Source organism: Acanthochromis polyacanthus, chromosome 8 (genome assembly GCF_021347895.1).
Source record: "Acanthochromis polyacanthus isolate Apoly-LR-REF ecotype Palm Island chromosome 8, KAUST_Apoly_ChrSc, whole genome shotgun sequence".
Lineage (NCBI taxonomy): Eukaryota > Metazoa > Chordata > Actinopteri > Pomacentridae > Acanthochromis > Acanthochromis polyacanthus.
The window spans coordinates 10,569,756-10,593,948 of record NC_067120.1 but is presented as its reverse complement, the minus strand read 5'-3'; the positions used below and the strand labels follow the sequence as shown (position 1 = coordinate 10,593,948).

Below are 24,193 nucleotides of genomic sequence, written 5' to 3'. Positions count from 1 at the left end.
AAGCAGCTCCAGACCATCACACTACCATCACATTTCACTGTTGGTATGATGTTCTTTTTCTGAAATGCTGTATTATTTTTACACCAGATGTAACGAGACACCCCTTCCAAAAAGTTCAACTTTCGTCTCATCAGTCCATAGAATATTCTCCCAAAAGTCTTCGGGTTCATTCAGATGTTTGTTTGCAAAAGTAAGACGACGTAACATACTTTTTGGTCGGCAATGTTGGCAATATTGCAATACTGTCATAAACAGGTAAGGGATATGTGCAAAATATTGCTATTTATAACACATTACAGGTGAGTATTAAACGGCGGACTTTTCGTGCCACTCAGAACGTATTTCAAAAGAATGTGTATATTATATTTTTAATGTAAAACCGCGGCGAATCCAACGCTATATTTTGCATGACATCGTCCCTAAACATAACCCTAACCATAATCCTAACCATAACCTAACCATAACCTAACCATAAGCCGGTGGTACACTTACCAATTTGCATAGGAATTTCAAGAATGTCCGGCGGCCGGCGGCCGCAAACGCGATCACACAAGCAGTATACGCCGATGGACAGCTTAGATCGTCATGAATCCGCCGGTATAAACCACTTTCAGATGTGATTACCACAGCGAAAAACATTTTGTGGTGAGCGGCACGAAAAACATGACGAAATCGTGTTGGTGCGCACGAAACCGAAACTAAAACTTACGTGACAGTTTCACGAATCCCCGTGAGACCGGGTTGGATTTGGTAGCCTGATGGCCTGTGGATAGAAACTGTTTTTATGTGTGGTGGTCCTTGCTTTCACACTCATGTAGCGTCTGCCAGACAGCAGAAGTATGAACAGCGTGTGCTGTGGGTGATGCTGTGTGCTCTTTGTGACCCGGGTGATTTACGTGTCCTGTAGTGGACTGAAGGCGGCCTCACAGATGAACTGTACTGCCTTAATGACAGACTGGAGAGCCTTCCTGTCCTTAGTGCTGCAGGTACAATGTGATGTATAATATTCTCTTTAAATAACACTCACACACCTAACTTAGTCACACACACAGTGCACCTGCAGCTTGACAGCATACATGCCAGTCATAGGACTTGTCCTGTGGCGCCAACACATAAATTTCAGAGTCACCTGGACATTATATGATTACTGACAAGTTGAAAAAAGGAATCGATGAGCCTTCTGTCATGCATTTGTCAGTTTCTTTGTCAATATCTTCCTCCTTTTCCACTTACAGGTTTTGAACCTCTAATAGCCCCACTGAGCAGGTTGTCTGTTTTTGTGAATGTTTGTCGTGCACATGCACACATTTGCATTATTAAGAAGAACCTTTAATGGGTAGGAAACAGCTGGTGAGCTAAGCGACTTCTCTTTCTGTTTTCACACTCTCTGCTGAAGGGTGGAATCTGGACTTTTAATGAGTTTTATGTTCAGCGAGAATCAGGCAATGAAACATCTCACATGTGGAGTTTGTTCCCCATTTTGTCTTGTTAAGAAGTCGCAGTACAGAATATTCTCTGTAATTATGATGCTTTATCAAAGCAAACACAACAAATTTGTCTTTTCTGCAATCATGCATGGTATTTCAGAAACTACTGTTATTTTAGCTGCTGCTGTGCAGCCAGTTTTGCTCTGCTCTTAATTTCTTTTTTGCTACAGCACGATAATAAAAGTTTCTTTAAAAAATTAAACCTTAATGTAAACTCTTATGACCACTGTGATTGCTCCCTTGTCTGCTCATAAAAAACTGGAACATTTTTGCTCTGCAACCAGTCCTCCGATGGCCTGTGCTTTTGATATCATGATTCAGAATTATTCTCAAATGTTATGTCTCAGACAGAGCAGTCATGCCAGAGCGAATATCTGAAGTGGCGTCCCTGTGACAGATGAGATGTTTGCTGCTATGTTTTAGTTTAATAATGTCACTCAGCAACAAGATGCCCTTGAGGAGGATCTGTCAGGATTACTGACCTTGTCATTGCGCTCCAGGTCACTGAGTCTTTCACTGTGAATACCTAAGCATGTACTTGTCATCCTGTCAATTTTTACAGGTTCAGCAAATCGTGCCCTGCTCACCGCTTAGAATTTTTAATTTATCTCAGTGGGAACAGGGGAGATTAATAGTATTCACTCGTGTATCCGTGACAACCTGTAGTCACTATGCATGATATACACAGTTGCATGAAATCCAGATAAATAGGACAAATTAAAGCTGAATTCCACCAATTTGAGCAGAGCCATAATGCCGTTATACCATGACCCACTTTTCTTTGTAGTAATTAAAGTCAAAGAGCATTCAAGAGATGTGCAGAGTGCAAAATGTGCAGCGTGATGGAGCACAAGTGGTTCACAGCTGTAGTGCAGAAACATTCATTTTCACTCTCAATAACACCTCATTATCCAAATAAAGATCCATCTGCAAGAACAGTGAGGCAACTTTTGTGGGCTAAGCAGCTTAGTTGTGTGCCACAGTAAAGTCACACCAGAGATTAACTAATGGTGAATGATGAAAACCAGAAATATCTGGACATGATTCCATCTTTTAACATCTCTTGAACAATGTCCCTCAGTTGATATAATCCTCTGTATGCTTTCATCTGACAAATTCCTAATAATGACTTTGAGAAATCGTTTTTTGGCAGAGAACACAGAGGAAGATATGAGCTTTTAATGGTTATGAGGAATGTTAAATCTGACTAAATACCCAATTAAGCTCAGAGCAACGCTTGTCAGATATTCTCTCCTGCTGCTAAATGGTGCGTCATTTCTATGTCATGGCTTTTTGAAAGATTTTTAGATTGCCAGAGAAAACTGGCAATCAGGAGAGCATTGTTCATCACAAGGTTCACAGTAGTACAATGGTATGATCCCACCTCTGATTGGGAGTGCTGCAGGGTCGCAAAGGATCCTTAAAGCTCGCCAATTTCTGATCTCTGGTCTGGTGAGCTGTACCACTCACAGGGTAAATGAAATATTTTGAGGTTATAATTTGGTTTTTGCACATTTTTTCAGTGGCTGCAGAAATAAGAATGGTGGTAGGTTACTGTGGGAAAATCGTATTTCAAAATCAGCTTTCAGTGTCAGTGATGAAAACTTCATTATTGATCTCGGAAAGAGTAGATAATCAGAAAAAAAACAGAAAACATTTCACTGCAAAATCTGCTAGTTGCTGTTCTGAAGCTTTTGATTGCATCCAAGTCAGTCGATGGAGGTTGTAATTCAAAGATATTTAAATTTTCACCTGTGAGAAGTCGTTTAAGCACCCAGAAAAAAATGAGTCAGGAGTGACAAAGACTGCGACCACTGGGAAAATGCAGCATTCACTGAAATAGTTTACTCAACCACCTTCAGTGCAAGAAGGAGCGCTACCGCAGGTCCTTCATCCCCACTGCCATCAGACTGTATAACACTACTGTGTAGTTGTTATTATGTGCAATATTTACTATCTTGTTCTTGCACTTTCGTGACTTTTGCACTCCTCTGTTTTTTGTTTCTAAGAGCCCTGTAATGTTAAATTTCTCCTTTGTGAGATTAATAAAGTCTATCTTATCTTATCTTCTGAGTGACGAAAGAGAAAATGCTACACAATTGCATTCCTGACTCCTGAAAAATGCAGTCGATATTTGAAAAGAAGATGGAATGCAGTAAACTGAGTAACCCTTCTATGTGAATGACTGACTTTTGTTGTCGCCTTTTAGTTTCATCAGACGAAATCAATTTGTTGCTCTGCTTTGATGGAAACTGTGCAAGGGCTTGGTGGGAAACTGTTTGTGCATGACTCAATCAGTGACAAATAAGGCAGAATTTTTATTCCACAAATAAGCACATTGTAAGTATACATTACAACATATTGCATAATTTACAGAAACTATGCAACTGATCTCTCTGCTGATTTTTAGACAGCTTTCCAATACAGTTTTATTGTTTATGTTCAGTTTCAGTTTTAATTAAGTGCTCTTGTTTTCCATTTCTTGGTCACAGAAAGAACCACAATTCACAACATAATTAGCTAATCACACTAATACTAATATGCAAATAGCATGCTGAATTATAGATTTGTTTACAGAGCATTGCCTCCTCTGTGATTGGAGTGTAACACAGGAAACACAAAGCTAAACGGTCAATAAAACATGAACAAGCTGCACAGGTACATTCAATACACATTTAAAAGGCTGTCATGGTCAGTAATGGCCATAATGTAACATTCATTGAAGTGATGAAACTAAATTACATATTTGATATTGCACACAACACCATGAATGACAGAAGCACAGAGCATTTTTCAGTCACTATGATGATTGGTAGAGGAACTTGTTCCAAAACGAACATATCAAACACAGTAAAACCTCAAGTAAACAACATCACTCCCAAACAATCTCCATTAATCAGTGTAGCACTTATTTTTATTCCCAGAGAATTTAAGTTGAATCAGTCATTTTTAATCTAAAACACATAATTTGGTTTACGAGAAATTATACAAGATTTACGAACTAAAACCCAGAAAGTGATGTGTGTCTTTGTGGCAGGGGATCAAATTATAGACTGCCAATCAAGTTTATTTTTTAAACATGTTGTTGCCAAGACAGATGTTGGAACAAACAGCTGCAAGACAGTTTCAGTCAGTGTATAGCAGCTTATTTATAATCGGGTCAACCTGAGACCTTCAAACCTACCTACATGAGTGTTCGGCACGTCAGAGGAGCAACTTAAAAGTCAGAGTTCTCGGTGTTAGGGAAGTGATCCTGTTTTTAGATCACCATAGTAACTTTCTCGCCTGGCGTGGAGGCCATGTTCAGAGTTTAGATTTAAACGTGCTGTACGAGGCTCCACTGCATCTGCACCCTTTCTTTTTTCTGACAATGTTCTCTATGAGTGACACAGACTGTCAGCTGAAGGAATACATTGTATCTGGAAACCTGTTGAGCTGTACCTTATTATTCCCGCTGAACAAAGCCGTGCGGTTACAGCAGGCAAACTGAATGTGCCGAGAACATTCAATCACCGACGCTATTTTCCCAGTGACTTGGCCAAAAACTGAAATGATTTTCTCTTATCTTTCATTAAGGAACAACGTCAGACCTAAATGCACTTGTTGAGTTTCATGTTTAAATGTATGAAGTTTAGAGCTGTAATGTGCAAATTCCATGTTGCATTTTTCTACCAGCTCTCCTCTCTTGCAGTAGCTACATTTTTTTCCTGGTAATTTATACCGTCTCTATAGCTCTACATTATAACAGCATATTCCTGATGACAGAAATGATTGAGAATGAATAAATTCTGATGAAGGAACCCCAGGTTAACAAAAAAACCTTGATAACCACCATTGTGTTACATTTATCTCTGATTGGGGTTTTGCTAAGCTATCTCACACAAAGAAAACCTGACTATATCAAACTTCCTTGTTGCACTGCGTCACTCCTGGCTCAACTCTGCTGTGTCCTTTCAAAATCTGATGAGAGGCACCCAACACATTATGTGTGCGATACCGCATGATGAATACACCAAGGTTAAGCTGCAGTACATCACCATTTACATCAGCCGAGCAGACATGAACACATTCATTTCACAAAAGAACAACTTTTGTGAAGAATTTAGAGGCGAAATCAATGAACAAGCCATCATCTCTAAAGAAGGGAGTTGGACTTATATCCTGCTTACTGGTACAACTGGATGTGAGCAATTCTTTGTGTCGTCGTTTAACCCCTTGGTGTGTGTATTGTGGCCACCGGAGGCAATCCGCCTGTGTGACGCCATTAGTACAAGGCAAGTGTTGTTTTCTGCTTCGGTTCGAGTGTTTGACGTTTGACGGCATCTCTTCAGACCCTGGTGGAGGTGGATGGTGAACAAGCCATAGGTGATGGGGTCCAAGCATGCATTGAAGAGGCCAAAGATAAACAGCATGTGAGTCAGTGAATGAGAGACCGTCTCCTCCATTTTTTCCGGAAACAACCAATACCACAGGCCCAGCAGGTAATACGGTGTCCAGCAGATGATGAAGGAAGTCACGATGACAATGCTCATCTTAAGAGTCCTCATCCGAGCTTTGGGGATGTTGTTGTGGGAGCGGCGGAGATGAACGTCTCTGGAAAGCTCTGGAGGAAAGAAGAAAACACAATCTCAGTCATGCACAACTCCTTGTGTCCCAGAAAACATAATGTGACTGCAGATTTTGTAAAAAAAAAAAAAAAAAAAACAAAACCAGAGACTTACGGTTGCTCCGAGCCATGCGGCTGGAAATCTCAATGAAGATTCGCGTGTAGCAGAAGATCATGATGGCCAAAGGCAGGAGGAAGAGGCACACAAAGGTGAACATGTTGTAGAGAGTCTCCTGCCAACGCTGGACAAAACTGCCGTGAGTGGTGCACTGGGTGAAGGTCTCTGGAACTGTGATGGTCACATTGTGGAATATGAACATCTGCAGAAAAAAAAGACAAGAACTGGTATCAATCCATCCATTATCTATAAGCCGCTTAATCCTCATTAGGATCGCGGGGAGACTGGAGTCTATCCCAGCTGACTTGGGGTGAAGGCAAGGACAGGTCACTAGTCGATCACACAGCTACACAGAGAGACAATTAATCACAATCGCATTCACACTTACGGACAATTTAGAGTTACCAATTAACCTGCCATTACGCGAACCAGGGATCTTCTAAAGTACTAACCACCAAGCCACTGTGCAGCCCCAAGAACACGTACAATATTGGTATTTTTTGCAGCAGTCTCTAAGCTTTTCAGTTGTACCTCATAAAAGTTCATTTTTTAGCTACTCATAGGTAAAAAGTCCTTTACCTTTCTTCCTCTTTTCTATTTCAACTACAGTTTGGATGAGGTATCCAAACACTTCTTCTTCTCTGCAGATACTACCCATGCTATTCATCTTGAGTCTCTGCAGCCTTCTACAGTAAAGTTATTGTTACATATTTTATTTATAACTTTCCCCATGTTCAATCTGTTCTTTCTAGTGTAAACATTGTATTTATCTGCCACATTGTATTTATCTGCCACACAGTCATTACAATTCTATAGTCTAATCTGTATTGACACAACAGGCATCCAATGGTTGATTCTTTTCTCAGAAAGTTTTCTTCACACCGTAATGCAGTGGAGGTCCCTGTGCACCATCAGTAATTACTGTCTGATCAAAAATGAGTGAGTGTAGATGTCTTGTGTGTTTGTAGTAATAAGAGAGAGAATTTATAAGGGACTGCAATTTGAAATTATGTAAGTACTTGACAATCAACTGCAGAAACTTGTCTTCTCACACATTTGCTGCTGTTTGTAAAGTATTAACTATTTCTATGATTAGTGATTTTTGAGTAGGTAACTTCGTAAGTAGTTGAGTGAGTCATTTATGCAATGCTGTTGCCATGAGGAGACAAACACAGTAAATATGTCCTTGCCATATTGAAACGAGACCTTAACGACTGAAGAGACCGTTGTAGGTGATAATGATCTACATTCAATTAATTTCCATTGACTGTGTAAGATTAAGAAAAACAACACTTTACAAGATCTCCTGAGACATCCAGGCCTCACAATGTTACATTCATAGAAGACTCTTAGACTTTCAATACTCGCCAAGCAAAGGCCGATGATAGCATTTCCAGCAGACGAATGAAGCCAGCCCAGTGTCAAATGAAAACAACCCCCAGTCCTTACCCAGGTAGCAAACTATGGGTGAATCAATGTTGAATCTATGTTGAGACCTAATGTCGAAATTATACAGAAAGCGCAAGGTTGATAAAATGTTGAGCCAACGTTTGCTTTTCAACCATAAATCACACTTTACCCAGATAGCAAAAGATGTTAAATCAATGTTGAATTCGGGTTAAGAAGGTTGAATTGTGGTTATGGTTGAAGATTGATGGTTGGATCAACGGTGATTCAACAACATTTTGTCAACATTGAAGTTTGTGTTTAAAAGATACCATTGAATCTACATTGTATTTTGGTTTAATTAAAATGTTTGACAGGTCAATGTTTAATTAATGTTGAATCTATGTTTGCAAACATGTAATCTATGTAAGCAAACGTTGACTCAACATTTTATCAACCTTGCGCTTTCTGTATAATTTCTACATTAGGTCTCAACATAGATTCAACATTGATTCACCCATAGTTTGCTATCTGGGTAGTTTTCTTTTAGAAATAATTTTCTTAGAATATTTGGGTAAAACATAAACATTTAGCGTTGGTCAACAATTTTGTAGTTCTTGCATGTCACAATGAAGAATGGCTAGCTGCGTTCCCATGACAACATCTTTCTCATGCTTCTCTGTTCACAAGGATGTGAAAAAATATTTCGACCGTTACAAAAGAGCATTAAGGCCAATTATAGCATGCAATTAAATGTTCCACAACTTGTATGTTTCTGATTTTCTCATCCGTTCTAGTTGCGTTTATTTATGCAGAGACATCGCGAGGGGCAGACTCAGTGGTTTAAAGGAAAAGCCAGGCCTCAAGGCTGGAACACGAGTTGAATTTTAGTACCTCGCAGCCCCTGAGCTAAGACAACAGAAACAGTAGCAGAATTGCTTCTGGCAGTTGTATCAAGGTGTTTAGTTCGGTGTGTTCAGTGCCCTCGCGGTGACAAGAAATGGACTGCAACGACCAAGCAGCTGAGCCACTGTGAACTGACAGGAGTAGGCAGTGTGTCCAGGTAGGCATGGATATGTAAGACACCTCTGCTGTCCTAAACACTGATATATAATGTAGAATATGTATCTTTGAATGAGCATAATGTTCATCACAAACATTCAAAGGAAGAGGCCAAAATGTGGAGATCCTAGTTTGAAACCAGTTAACTATGAATACATTTATCTGTATGTAACAATAATAACCTGGCCAGTAACTCAGATGCTTCTTATCAGCCTCTGCCCACTCAACAGTAATCACCTGTAAGGAGAACCTCCACTGAGATTTCCACATATAGAAAGAACTACAAATGACAAAAAATGGTTATTTGGTTTGAGTCACACAGCAAGAATGAGGAGCTTCCTTCCTAATTTGTTTCCAATGAGATACAATTACCTTTTCATGCAAAACACCTTCCATAGCTGAACTGAAATGAAATTATGCTTCAGTTTAAACGAGGCCAATGAAGTGGGAATTTTTCAGTATCCATAGAATTTTAAAACATGTTATTGAGTCGTCATCAACAACAACATCCAGGGCACTTTATAGAAATATACAATTCAGCATTGGACATTCTTATCTCTGAGCATGTCTCAGGCAAAGAAAGGCAGTGAGAAAGACTGTGAGATGCAATTTATACCTCGGGGGGAAAAATGTTAGTGGATCTCAAATTAATATTTTATTGTAAAACCTTTGTTTGCAAGGTTACGAATAAGCTTTCACACTCAATATTTTTCTTGTTCCTGTAATACGGGCAACAAGTCCTCAAATTCATACGACTGCATAGGTCGTTTGCACCGTGCCCCGGAATACGACCTATGCGGTCGTATGAACGTTTTCGCCCCTACGGGGAAAACGAACGCATTACGGGATTTAATTCGCGAAACGGCTTTTCCGTCGTGAAACGGCTTTTTCCTCACTTTTGCAACACAGGTTTAGGGTTATGGTTAAGGTTAGGGTTAGGGATAGGGACAGGGATAGTGTTAGTTAAAAGTTTGTTCATGGTGATGTTTCAGCTGACACACCGGAGTGTCGATATTTACTCAACCGCTAGAGGTCGGAAACGTCAAAACGTAACATGCGGTCGTAATACGGGCATGTACAGACGACCTATGTGGTCATTTTTCTTTTGAGGACAGGCTGAATACGGGGATTATTGTGTTTTTTGTGAGATTAGTTTGAAGTCCCTCTAGTCATTGATTTAGAGCCTGAAAACTCCTCTCTGTTTTAAAATTACATATTACAAGTTTGTTTTCTTTCACCTTGAAAATATTACCTTCCTGCCTTAAAACGTCTGAGATGTAGCTGTGCATCGTTTCCTATGCACCTCTCGCAGCAGCTGGAGCACACCAGCTCACCTATAATGGACACAGTAAAGCTACTCTACTGCTACACAAGAGCAAGTTGTAACGTGAGAGTAATTAAGCCACATACATTAAGTTCAACCCAGAAACTGATTCTGAAGAAGTATAATAATACATCAAGTCTCAGTCTATAAGCTGACAGGATTGGTTCCTTTGGTTTATTACCTCCGCCAGGAGGTTATGTAATCACCAGAGTTTGTTTGTCTGTCTGTCCGTCTGTCTGTGTGTGTGTGTGTGTCTGTCTGTCTGTTTGTCTGTTAACAGCATAACTCAAAAAGTCATGGACGGATTTTCACCAAATTTTTACAGGATGTCCGGAAGAGCATGAGTAAGAATCGATTAGATTTTGGAGGTGATCCGAATCACCATCTGGATCCAGGAATTTTTTGAAGGTCGAAGGACAATTGATCTCTCAATTGTCCTTCGACCTTCAAAAAATCAGAAAAAACGTAGCACAGATATGTTGACAAGACAAAAATCTTGATTATCATTTAATTCAATTACAGAAACAACTTATTCCCTCACTTAGCATTATTATCTATAATAGTTTCATACAGAACTGTACAGATGTTTACCAGGTATTCCAATATTTTGTCCATCTCATTTATATCCATTAGGGATTAAGGTTAAAAGGACGCAACAGAAATGGCTCTCTTCATAAGTTTACCAGCTAAACAAACTGCAACATAAATCATTTTTAACAAAAACTGAACACTTTAACCTTCATTAAGGTGGACTTCAATAAAAGGCTGTTGTATTAGACTGAGTGGGTTTTATGCAAGTGTACCTCAGCTGGGGGCAAAAAGCACAAAAACCTGAAAAGCCATGAAACAAAAGGTGCTATTCGCTCACAGATTTTGTGACTGTGTACAGCTATAAAAAAATTTTAAAAAAGAATGATTCAGACACCTGTAGTGTGCAGTGGATTTTCTGTTAGGTAGCAGTATTTTTCTGCCACTCACCACCTAGGTAGCTGTATACAGGCATTGTGCCTGTAGATAGGTACATATTCTTTAAAAGGAAGTAGATTCCCTCTTGGCACATTAAACCTCCTCTGCATTTAAACAACATTGGCTGCTAGGTGCAGAAATATTTTCACATACAAATGACCTTAAGTTCTACAGTGTGGAACATAGATTCAAAGTGGCATGGAAAGGAAGACACCATAATTAGCTTGCTGTCTATTTTAGGAGTCAGAAGCAACATGAAGGCTTTTTTTATCTTTATCTACCACATCTCTGTGCAAGCTGCCATATGTCCTTACTTCTAAAGAATAATCAAATGTAACAGCACTTGCCACATTAACTGCAGTGTTTTCTAAAATTTTGCATTATGTATTGTATATTCTGCACCCGCATTCACTAGCAAATAAAAGGAAGAACCACATGACCAAGCACTCACAAAGAAACGTTTTACTGCATTTATGCAAACATCATTAGTGGTAGAGTGTGGAAGTGCAATTATGCACAGAGCTCATTTGATTGCATTCATCTTTCCTCTACGAGCTTCAGGCTGTGATAAAAAGTGTAAATCAAACACACAGCTGGAAGAATTTCAGCTCGCCTGTTAGCCACTGCATGGGATAAAGCAGTGGACAACATGTTCAATACTGAGGGGCTCCAGCTGTCTGTACCACAAATCTCAAATGAAACTGTGCAATCAGGAAATCACAGGATGTTGTCTTTCATACACGTTGACATTCAGCAGCACAAGGTCGAAAGAGAAAAAAAAGAAGTGCAAAAGTCTCCATAAAGGGGCCATAGGAGCATTCAAGGTGACGTAATGATACTGGATGTCAGGACATTGACGAGGAGTCAAAAAAACGCAGGCAGGTCTGAATAAACAGAAATGAAGAGCATTTGAAGCACACTGAGTGACCGACACTTCCAGGACAGCCTTATTTCAGACATGTTTGTCAAATACACTTCTACAGTTTCATTTAGCAGACTCTTTTATCCAAGGTGAAGTACATCTGAGAGTAGATACAACACGAGCAACAATCAAGTCAGGAGAAAACATCCTTGATAAGTGTCATGAAACAAGTTCAAATGAATTGCTAAACTGCAGAAATCACAGAAAAAAGACACTTTCATGGGCGTTTTTCTTTTTGAAGGAAACAAAACACTTCAAAATAAAGTATCACAACTCAGGACACACCAAGCATTGGCTGCTTGTAATGTGTGTGCGTCTCTTTGTCCTCTGTCTCCACTCTCAAACACAATACAGCTCAGGATTCTACTTATCTTGTGGCTTTTTTGGAGGGTCTTTTGTATGTCTGAGAGATTTTCTAGCAGTATTCTGTACATTGTGCTTTGCATAAAAAAAGATTTTATAGATGTTGAGGGAGGAATTTCAAGCTTTACTCACTAACTACAGCTGCATAGAACCAAATCCGATATTTTGAATTGAAAAACACACACCGGCAGTAATGCACAATACTGACTGTAATGATGGCAGCAACACGCACACAAATAGCATGCCTAATTGGTTACTATATATAAATATTAGCCTGTCTCTTGGTACAATGAATGACACCCATTTTATGTGTGCTTTTAAAAAAAGAATGGTAATGAATCTGACAGAAATGGTGGTGATTTATAGCAGCATGTTGTCGCCAACAGGGCAGATAGAGAATGGACAAATAACTTTAGAATCAGTGCAGCACATTGGCACAAGAGATCACTGTATTGTTTTAAACCATCTGAAGGACCAGATTAGCATCCAGAAAACTGTGTTGAAGTGGTTTTCCTCCTGCTTGGCTGACAGGCCATTTTCAGTAAGAATTAGGAGTCATTCCTCTTCTGCCTCGACTACTTTTCTTCCTCACTGTATTTGCTCCTCTTGGGCTCAATTCTCTGTAGACACAAATTATCATTCCACTGCGGTGATTGCACCCAGATTTACATCCGTCCCAATCCTGACAACACCATGTCCGCTGCATCCGTCTTGGCCTATTTCCAGAAGGTAAGGGGGGGGATGGTCAAAAACTGCCACTTAGGCCCATTAATCTCAGAGTCATCTTTGGTTCCTCTCTGACATTTGGCAAACACCATAAGTCTGTAATGAAAGGATTCTACTTCCAGCTGAGGTACAATCCATCCTTTGTCTCACTGACAATAAAACTGTCACCACTGCATTTATGTCCTCAAGGCTAGATTACTTGAACTCCCTGTATCTTGGTATTGGTCAGTCCTCTCAGTCTTGTCTGCAGCTGGTGCGGAATTCTGCAGCAAGGCTTAAAATTGTTACTAAAAAAGAATAACAGCTGCACTTGCATCCAAACACTGGTTACCAGTTAAATACAGAATTGATTTTAGGTTCTTTATTTGTTTTTAGAGCCACACATGGGTATCCTTCTGGGTACATTTCAGAACTCCGGGCTTCTTAAATCCTCAGAAGAGCTGTTGCACAGTCGAGGCTGGTGGTTAAGTGGCGATCAAGCCTTTGCAGTAGCAGCTCTAAAGCTTTGAAACAGTATTTCTGTTTTAATTACATGTTCCTCCTCCATTAACATTTTCAATAAAAGTCTCAAAGCACATTTTTGGCTGCTCTTAATACTCTAAACATTTCAGATTTATTTTTTAGAAGTTGATCTTACCAGTTGCCATCCTATTTTGCCTTGTATTTTATTTGGTTTCAAATTTAGATTTTACTTGTGATATTCTGTCTTGGTGCTTTGCACATAATTTTGATGTTGTTTGTCTGATAACATGTACAACACTTTGGTCAATTTAGGTTGTTTTAGACCTGTTTCCATCCATCCATTCTCTATACACCGCTTTATCCTCAATAGGGTGACGGAGGGTGCTGGAGCCTATCCCAGCTGACTCGGGCGAAGGCAGGGGACACCCTGGACAGGTCGCCAGTCTGTCACAGGGTTTAGACCTGTTTACATGTGCAAATTTGATTTGAAAAGCCCAACCAGGGATGGGAGTTGAAAATTAGCTAAGTGTTATACACTCTATAATGCATCAGATGTGTTCTATGTTAATTGCATGGCCCCTGATGAAATAAATAATAAATAAATAAGATTTGAAAGAACACAGTCTTGCAGGTGTGCACCATCCTACAGCCACACCTTCAAAGGAATAGATTCAGGAAGGTAACATGTGGGCATATCCATCTGGAAATGGGTCACAAATGCAGAGTTCAGAACCATCTTCCTTTTATCTAGAACTACACAATCTACTGCAGTCACCACATCTTGCACCAGTGGGGACAGTTTGCTTTCCCTCTACATCAGAGAACCCTCTGAACATGAAATCAGTGTTATTATTCCATGTTTCTGAGACCAGAGGGGTCTCTCACCACGTGAAAGGGGCTATTGATGGGTCTCATATTGTCGTTTCAGCTCCACCCGACAGCTCTGCAAAGTTCTTTACTCTGTCACCCTGCAAGATGTGGCAGACCATCTTTGGTCCTGGTGTTCATGTTTATATGAGAGAGGTCAGATTGGTGCACCAGTCCCTAATATACAAGAGAGCTTTGCAGGAGTAGATGTGCCAGATGTGCTGGTGCTCAGCGAGGCTCAGATGACTGTGGAGAGGGCTTTAGGGAAGGGAAGATGACAGTGCTGAATTAAGAAACAAGGCCAGTTTATTTGTGCAGCACTTATCAACAACCAGGCAACTCAAAGTCCATCCATCCATCCATTCTCTATACACCGCTTTATCCTCACTAGGGTCGCGGGTGGTGCTGGAGCCTATCTCAGCTGACTCGGGCGAAGACAGGGGACACCCTGGACAGGTGCAACTCAAAGTGCTTTACATAAAATATAAGAAGCCCGTAAGCAAGTTACATAAAATGGGGAACAGAAATTCAGCTAAAATAAAGGAAAAAACAAAAAAAGAAAAATAAAGCAGGGGAGTTAAATTTGCAATGTGATTACAGTGCACACAGTCTGAGATTTGATTTAGTAGAAGTGAAACAAAACAGAAATATCTTAGGCCTTGACTTAAAACAACAAAACATTTAAATTCAGATTTTGGTTGCGTGGAGCATAAAGAATCACTTTGTGTCTAATTTAGACTCGTGGAACAGACAGTAAACCTGTCCCCGGTGATCTGAGAGGTTTGAATGACTCAGAACAAAACAGCAGATCAGAAAGAGGCACGACTGACACATCAGCAGCATCAGGACTTTCATCTCAGCTCGTCACCAGCTTCACACTTTCTGAAGTTAACGGAGATAAATAGGAGGGTTGTTGCTGTTGATGTTCAGGAAGAAGATGAGACTTGTAAACGGAATCCTCTTCATGCAAACACATCAGACACCTCAAGTGAAGTCTTGTGAGTATTTCTCAGGCATTTAGAGCTGACGGGTTTGTCACAAACACCAGCACACATGTAACAAGTTTCAAAACACTTCCTGCTACACCCAACGAAGCACCACAATACTGCACTGCATAGAGTATATTTATAGCATAATGTAAACAAGCTCACTGTCCTAGTTATTCTAACAAAACAAGCAGCAGATGCATCTATACAATATGCATCTTTCAATTTTCAAGTACATGTTCACCATATGATGGCATCTATTTTTTAGTTTCAAAGTGTAAAAATGTGTAACAGTTACCACAGATACAGTATCTATGACAGCTCCTAATGTGACAAACGTATTTTATTTTCTTTGTTGTGTTTTTCTGATTAAAGAAAATATATATAGATACACTTGTGAGGACTGATGTTAACAATAAATATCCCACCGAACAATAGACGTCTATTAGACGTCTAGATTTTTTTAGACCTAAATTCAACCGTCTAGATGCCGTCTGTTTTTAGATGGAATTTAGACGTTGCAGTTTAAACAATTATTCTACAACTATTTATTAAAAAAACAACTGTAAGGTGCATAGCTAATCTCCAAATACTGAACTAATATAATTATGATAGCCGTTGAGCGATATTCAGTATAGTATAAATATAGCCGAGATTTAGACGTTAAAATATCTACCGCATTTCAACGTCTAGACATAGACCGCAGCTCATTTTAAGAAAAATGTAGAGTTTATTAGGTAAAACATGGGCTGATAACCAAAACAATGTACATGTAATCTAAAAGGTCAGTCAAAGGTCAGAACACAACCACTAAAAATTCAAATATGCATGTTCACATACATATTGTGATTAAGTAGAGATTATAGGCCACTTAAGTCTAGCTTTGTCAAGGCACTGCTAGGAAATTGGGGGCACTTATGCAATTCTAGCAGTAGTAGTTATGAAAACAGTATTTAGGGATGCTATGTACGTTATTGTGGTATTAATGATTTGACTACCTTGTGTTCACACAAACTTACTAAAAATATGTCAGCAACAACTATACAAAACAGTGAAATAAAACAGTACATGTAAGAGAATAAAAGCAGCAGTGGAGTGTGCAAATGAAGCATGATGCTTATAGTATATTAAAGAGGTTGGTAAAGGTCAGCTGGCGGCGTCTCCTCATGTACAGTGCACTGATAGTGAAGAGCAGGAGGAGGATGTTGTGGATGTGAGCGTGTAAATTACTGGAATGTAGGCAGTATGACATATAGCCAGTCTGATCATTACTTTGGGTTAAAATAAGACCACTTCACAATGCGTTTGATCATCTGAGTTACCACGGTGACAACTTCCACCCCAACTAACCTCTGATTGGTTGGCAGAAATGGAGCAACAAGTAAAGTAGTAATAAAAATGGGAAAGATATGTTGATTAGAAACCTATTTAAGATATGTTCCACTTGAGTGTAATTACAACATAAATGGCAGTGCATTTTAGTTGTACAGGATTGCCATTTTGTGGAGATTGGGTTACCCTCCAAAACTCTCCGCTCAATTCTGTTGGTTTTCCAGCGTGAACACAATCGTACCACCTGTCGATACTCAGCACCATCCTCATGATCACCAGTCACTTCCCTCTGTGTGTGGAAGCTACACTCGTTTCCTCCCTGGGTCTGACTTCATTGTTCTTAACAAGGTGATTAAATGTCAGCAGCTCAACCCTGATTTAATCTAGCAAATAATTACAATAAGCATAAATTAAACTAACAAGCCTGCAAATCTTAATCTCATTTGCGCACTCATCAAAAGCTCTGGGTTTTACGTTGCTCTGGTATTTGCTTGATGAGAATCTTAGGACTCATTTGCTGCAGTAATACATTAATATGGAAAACAGCTGGAAAGGGCTTGTTCTCTTTTGATCTTTCAAAGGTTCAGAAATAATCAGGAAAAATGTTTCATGATTACTTCAAAGACCTTTTGCATAAGCAGAAAGGGGTTCCTCAGAAGTCAGTAATTCTTGGTATCTTTCTGCTGCGAAAAAGTAACGTTAAAGCATTACAAACACTTCCAAGTAAAATGAATAACTTGGGCTGTAATAGGCAGTAACTGAACAGTCAGTTCTTGAAGTTGATGTGTTAGAAGCAGGGAGAATGTGCACTGTAAGGTTGTGGGAAGCTTTGAAAAACGCCAAACCGTATCTCTAAAACAGCAGGTCTCATGAGGTGTTCCTTGTATGCAGTAGTTACCAAAAGTTGTCCAAAGAAAGACAGTCACCGAAGCAGTGACACAGTCATAGGTGGCCAAAGCTTACTGGTAAGCATGTGAAGCAAAGGCTGGCTCTTGTTTGATCCCGCAAAACTTTAGCACAAACTGCTGAAGACCTGAATGCTAGCAATGCCAGAAAGATGTAACAACACACAATGTATGCTGTATACAGGGCTGCGTAGTCACACGATTGGTTCAAGTGCTCAGGCTGATCCCTGTCCACCACTGAAGAGCCAACACATAAGGACTGAGAAGAAGGAAAAGACCTATTCTTATGAGAAAACTTAGGTCCTGACATTCATATCGATATGTTGACCCGTACCACCTACCTAAAGATTGTAGCAGCCAACAACAATATCCCTTCATAGCAATGGCAGTCCTTCTGTAACAGTGACAGTGACTGCAGGATAATGTGCCTTGCCACACTGCAAAAATAATTCAACAACAGTCTGAAGAATGCAACAGAGCTCGAGGTGCTGACTTGGCCCTAAATCCCCCAGATCTCAGTCTGATAGAACATCTGTGGAATGTGTCAGAAAAACAAGTCTGATCCATCTTGCGTGTAGCAGCTAATAACGAAGGCTTAGGGACATCACTGACGGGCAGAATTTGAAAAAAAAAACAGATTGCAGACAGTTTGTGGGTATACAGAACACTTGTTTTACTCTAGTACTCGCAGTCATCACCTCGGCCACAACCTCCAATCACAGAAGCACTTCAGATGCACAGCAGCAGGAGCAGATGAAGCAGGAATTCATTATCTCTGAAAAGGGGAACCGTCAAATATTTATATCACTGCCTTTCCTGTCACCGCCTTGAGGCTTCTCACTGTACGCCCTCAGTTGCTAAATAAAGACCGTCAGACTGAAAAAGGTTTAAAAAAAAGTCTAGATCTAGACATATCACAAGTTGTGCAGCCGCAGGGTCGTGAACTCTGCCACATTACCTGCTATTGTACACGAAGGCCTTGACGATAATGAGGACATGTGTCAAACATCCATCCATCCATCCATCCATTCTCTATATACCGCTTTATCCTCACTGGGGTCGCGGGGGGTGCTGGAGCCTATCCCAGCTGACTCGGGCGAAGGCAGGGGACACCCTGGACAGGTCGCCAGTCTGTCACAGGGCATGTGTCAAACACCGTGAATCAAATGGATGTAAAAGAATGAATAGATATTTAAAGACTCTACAGTTATTCAACACCATGAAGCTTTGGTGAAATATAAAAATTAGTGCAGACCACATGTAAGTAATTTTAGTTGACAATTCCATTAGAAAGTTTTCAAGTAATAGGTGGGACGCAGACTTTGTGCCAAAGTGCAAAAGTGTAATTCTTCTTTTCAGTGAGCCAAAGAAACAAGCGAAATTTATTTTGTTATTCTGATCTGGAAATATGAGATGTGTTGTACCTTCCTTTATTACATTTTTCTTTTGGAATTCATGTGTCACAGTAGTCTGACGGTATCATTACGAACAAATTGAGAGTGTCTCAGGCAATCTTAAAGACTCTTTAAAACCCTTCCCAACCCTTATTCAGTGCTGGAGGACACTAAATTGGAAATAGAATTTGTCAAATCCATTACACTTAATAGGAAGAGAACGAAAACAAAACTGTGAAGGTCATTTTTAGTCAAAGTTTCCCCTTATTTTCTGTGATTATTGATTTATCTTGAATGAATCACCTGATAACTGTAACCTCATCGGTTCCAGTTCCACTGAATACATTCACTCAAATCACTTTTTTTTCTTGGTTGTAATTTTCTTTTCACCGTTCATAACAATGGTTTGAGTCATCTCCGGTTCTTATTTCCCAAAGAGGAGTCAAACAAGTTCTCCACAAATTCAACATAAATTACACTGTTAGTCATCAAACTGACACACAGAAGAGTAGAAGAAAGATGGTATAGATTTTCTGTACTAATCACTGATGTTACAAGTCACAGCAAAATGCATAAAATGAATACACTCTTTAGATTGTCAGTAATTATCACCAGGTAAATGTAAGTGAATTATCCTGGTCACAGTTACAACAAGAAAAGCACTCAGAGTGCAGTAATGAAATCTTTAATAAATAATGACCTTGCACTGAGCACGGGTGTATGTTATGCACGTGTATGTTATGTACGGATACTGAATCACGTGACCTAAATATGTAGGGGGCTTCGAAAATTGATGGGACTCTGATTTATACTCTGGAATTTGTTGACCCAACCATCCACCCTGACCTCCTCCCTCTGCTTGGCTGCTGCATAACAAGTCGTATGTCCCAAGGCCTCTCAGTTTGCCACTTTAACGTAAACAAATGTTGTTTTGGGGGTGCAGGCTGACACAACAGATGGTGTCTTTTCCTTCCGAGGACACATTTTATTTTCACTCTTACAATTACTGAGCGAACATTCGAAAATCCACTGTGTATAACTGTGGTTGCAGCTGCAGAATGTAAACATGAGATATCAAATCCCCAAACGCCCAGAAAAAAAACATGAGTTCATGGCATCTGTATCTTCAGCTGACTCCATCACTAAATAGTCCCGAATTTATTGAGTGTATATGAGATGCTCATTAGTTACGTCTAGACCTATTCCTGTCCCTGTGGAGGAGACTGAGGGTGATTTTTACATTAGGTACTTGATAAGCATTCCTGACATTTGCAAACCTCCTGAAAGCATGTCGGGTCAGTGAACCATGCATGCCCTACCTGATGGAAAATCTAATTTAATTAGAGCAAGCAGTCTCATTTGAGTCCAGCATTTCAGGCAGATTCAAGGACTTCTGCGAATTTTACACATATCTATAACAAACAGGTGTCTTCAACCTTGTGCTTGTTTGGCTGGAAGAAAATGAATCCATACTGACAGTGATGTAATTAATTTTTTAATAATAAAATCTGAGTTGTTTAAGTTATATCTTTCACTTTCAAATCAACAGATGATGTCCTTTTGTTGTACAGCGCTGATAAAAGCAGACTGTACCTTTTTAGGTTTTCTAAATCAGTTTTTCACAAACCTCATAGGAAGCAATACTGACAATTTAGTAGCATTTTTTATGCTACTTGGGTTTTGTTTGTTTTTTTTTCTTGATTGCTGAATGTTGCTTATTACGCTTCCTTCAGCAGACTTAATAAATAAGTGAATTAACCTTTTATCTCTCAGTGACATTTAATATGCTGCTCTCTTGAGTCAATATAAGCACAGTTACAAGGTTTAATGGTTTCTGTGCGATTCAAGGTGAGGGATTTTCAATTAAATCTTTTAGTGTATCTGTATGTTCTGATTTACTGCACTGTGCACAAAGAAGCGCAGAGATGTGTCAGACTGTTCAGCGAAAACTGACTTCATCGTTTCCAGAGTGAATGAGTATAACAGCAATTCAAATATTATGAGTAAAAAAATAAATGTGAAAATAAAATGAACACAAGCATGTTTCCTAGACACTGTTAAGTTATCTCAAGTTTGCTCCTCTGCTGACTTAAAAAAAAATGTGTTTACTGAATTCATTCCAGTGTCAACCCTTGAGTTTTCAAATGTAAAACTAGCTGTTAACATGTATAGTCAAATTAAGAAACTGAATGAATCAATTTGCTCTCTTTTTGCACTTTCCCAAGTTAAGGTCTTTATCTGAAATGAAGAACTATTATCTGCAAGTGTTGAAACTTTTTCATACAAAAGACACCATGTGAGACGTTTCCAGCCACTTTATTTCAAAATAAATGTACAACAGAATTCAATAATAGCCTTTCTCATGGTTTACATTGCTTCCATTATTATGTAAAGAAACTTTTTTTTAGTTCTTCAAACTACAAGTTTCTACTCAGGTGGTGGTAAGACTTGATTTCATGAGCTGATTAAACTTTCAATTTATCATTTTGAATAAAAGGAACTTAAATTGCACAACAATTGTTTCTAAGCTTCTATGTTTGTAGGTTGGACTTGAAATTCACCAACCTTCCATATTTATATATTCTGGCAAGAAAACATTAGTTATTCCTCTGTCCCCCACTCCAGTGTTTTGAGGCATTTTGACTAAAGTTTCTTCTTATTTCCTGTTTGTGAATGCAAGGTTTGACCTGAATAAACTCAAGGAGAAGTGCCACCTCAGCTATTCCAGACTCCATCCATTGTTTATGTCTCTCTTTCATATCACATTGTTTTAATTTTTGTCTGATGCTGTGCAGGCGTTTTGCTGTCTGACCCTTTTAACCTTCCATGCTAATCATCTTTCTTCTTCCCTTATTCATTGCCCAAGAGACCTTCATTTTGACATACTGGCCAAAGGTAGTCATTATCCTCAGAAAAATTAGTGACAGGGCCACACAAAGACCACATAAGGCTCATTTCCATAGTGAATTGGTCCAAGCAACTGAAACATTTTTGCTCAGCATCATCAGTGTGTGTTCTTTCAGGTACCATAGAAATCCCATCACATTAGGTACACATTTATTCAGTGCTGACAGCTGGATTTCACATATTTTTTTAGCAAACACTTCTCTGAACCTTGTGCATGCGTCTGTTGCACAGAACAAAACCCCCAGGTGCTTTCTGAAGAAGGTCTCCTCCTGTGAAAAGCCACAAACAGAGATGCTTTCAAGCAGCAACAAGCCTCCTGTGAGCTGCAGAGCATGGGGAGGTACGTGGGGATAAAAAAAAAAAAAAAACACAGTGGAAAAGCATGCAATCTGTTTCACTCTTACCTGTGGGAGCGAGAGGATCACACTCATGGTCCAGGCCACGGTCAACATGATTTTGCTTTTCCTTTTGGCCTCGCTGATGCCGAGAGGGTTGAGGATGGCGGACTGTCTGTCCAGGCTGATGACCACGGTGACAAAGGCGCAGGAGTACATGGCCACCAGCTTCATGAACATGAGCAGCCTGCAGGCGACGTCCCCGGCCTGCCACTGCACCGTGATGTTCCACACCGCGTCCACGGGCATCACGATGAAAGTCACCAGCAGGTCTGCCACCGTCAGGTTCATGATGAGGATCCGGACGTGAGACTTGCGCTTACCGCCGTTGCACGCAGCCCACAGCACGACCAAGTTGCACACAGCCGACACCGCGCACAGGGTGAAGGTGATGATCACCCGCACTTTGGCCGCGGTGGAGAAAGTGGGCAGCTGGAGCGCGTCTCCGTCTGCGCTTTTGTTGCACACTAAGGTGAGCTCCTGCTGACAGCTGTCGTTCACCGCTGGATCCGTCAGCTGATGGATCATAATGAAGAAAGAGTTGCCTGAGTAAAAGCAAGATGATACGATAAAATAAAAAAATCTCACTTGCACCTAGAATGCGTCTTTCGTTTCCATCTGCGTCTCCAAGTGCAACTTCAGCTGAGAAAAGAAAAAGAAGATTGTTTTCACGATTTCTTTCAGGGCTGCAACATGTCCTGACATCATTTTAACATTTCTGTTGGAATTCCTGCCACATGCTGTCTTAATTTACGCGCAATACATAACCACACATCCTCGTATTGCGCTTTTATCTTCCACTCAAATGCGCGTAAAGGCAGTGGCAGTTATGGCACTAGCCCTAAAATAATAAAAGAAATAGTAAAACGCACCACTGAACAGCTCAAATGTGACAAGTTCACCCAAAGTGGATTCATTTTCTAAACTTCCAATCCTCATTTTTATTTTCTCACGGTTTCTGCTTTGTCTACTTTAAGGCACTTGGCACCTCGTTGTTCCGAAGTGACAGAAAAAGAAAGGAACAAAGAAGGAATTAGACCAATTTTCCCCACGCAAGAACAAAAGGAGCTTACCTGCAATTAGACACCGGTCAGCGCTAATGGGGATCTCAGTGCTGTTGCAGCCACCGCAGCTGTTGCTTTGCTCTGCTCCATTCATTTGCTTTGACGCGCAGAAATGAGGAGCAACAGTCTGTGCCGGCTTGGTTTGAGCCATTCATGAGTCACGGGGGCTACTCTGCGCTGACAGGTGAAGCACGACAAAAAAAATCCCTCCCAGCAGAAGATTTTTTTTACACAAAGTTTAATTTCAAGGCAGGAGGGAAGAAAAATGTAAAAGAAATCAGATATGATTTTGGAGAGATATGTAGGGCGGAAAAGGGGAGGATGTCTAAAGAACAGCAATCCTTTGCTCTCTCAGTGGAGAAACTTCTCCTAAACAGTAATGAAATGGATTTGTTGTTTTCTTGGAGCAGTCTCCAGTGGCACACAGCCACTTATGACATATTGTTTTCTGTTTTGCTTCTCATCTCTTTAGTCTGTTGGTGAGAGAGCTTTTCCACAAGGAGCTAGAAGCACAAGCTGTAACAGCGACTTTTCCCCCTTCCTTTCAGTGTAGGGATTTGTATGGGGGAGAAAAGTGAAAAGTAATTTTCTTAGTTTATTCAGAGAAGACTCAAACATAAAGTAAGGAATACATCCAGACACTCAACAGACAGACACACACTGAAAGGAGATGAGAAAGTCTTTGGTTTGCTGTTGAAAAATGGCTACAGAGCTGACAAATCTCAAGTCTTTTCAGGTCAGGTATAGCTTCCAGACAGGAGAAGGCTTAAACAGGAAAAGGAATTCAAAATATGAACCAGGAGGAGCCTAATACATGCAGAATATTAAACTCCCTAAAAATCTTAAGTCAATGAATCCTCTCAGTATCATGAGTGTATTTTCTGTTATTGTGAAACAGACTAATGTGGCTCAATTCATCAC

The 24,193-nt window shown here is 40.0% G+C and overlaps 1 protein-coding gene across 2 annotated transcripts; it reads right to left on the bottom strand.

Annotated features, from left to right (window-relative positions):
• Positions 1-3,785: 3,785 nt before the first annotated feature.
• On the bottom strand, positions 3,786-23,583 carry gnrhr4 (gonadotropin releasing hormone receptor 4). Of its 2 annotated transcripts, none has more exons than XM_051952589.1 (4): positions 23,282-23,583; positions 22,218-22,753; positions 6,209-6,413; positions 3,786-6,090 (listed from the first exon to the last, which is right to left on the bottom strand). In XM_051952589.1, exons 1-4 carry the CDS (start codon positions 23,421-23,423, stop codon positions 5,642-5,644), a joined length of 1,332 nt encoding a protein of 443 aa, XP_051808549.1. In that variant the 5' UTR covers positions 23,424-23,583; the 3' UTR covers positions 3,786-5,641. The 2 variants fall into 2 exon arrangements, with proteins under 2 accessions (XP_051808549.1, XP_022047034.1); XM_022191342.2 differs by having other exon boundaries at positions 22,218-22,850; positions 23,282-23,579.
• Positions 23,584-24,193: the final 610 nt, after the last annotated feature.

Bases quoted from the DNA above. Each gene is read 5' to 3' on its own strand.
- gnrhr4 (XM_051952589.1), bottom strand. From the start codon at position 23,423: ATGGCTCAAACCAAGCCGGCACAGACTGTTGCTCCTCATTTCTGCGCG. The intron at 22,754-23,281 runs GTAAGCTCCTTT...GCTTTTACTCAG, and splicing joins TGACCGGTGTCTAATTGCAG to GCAACTCTTTCTTCATTATG. The intron at 6,091-6,208 runs GTAAGTCTCTGG...TCTTTCCTCCAG, and splicing joins CCGCATGGCTCGGAGCAACC to AGCTTTCCAGAGACGTTCAT.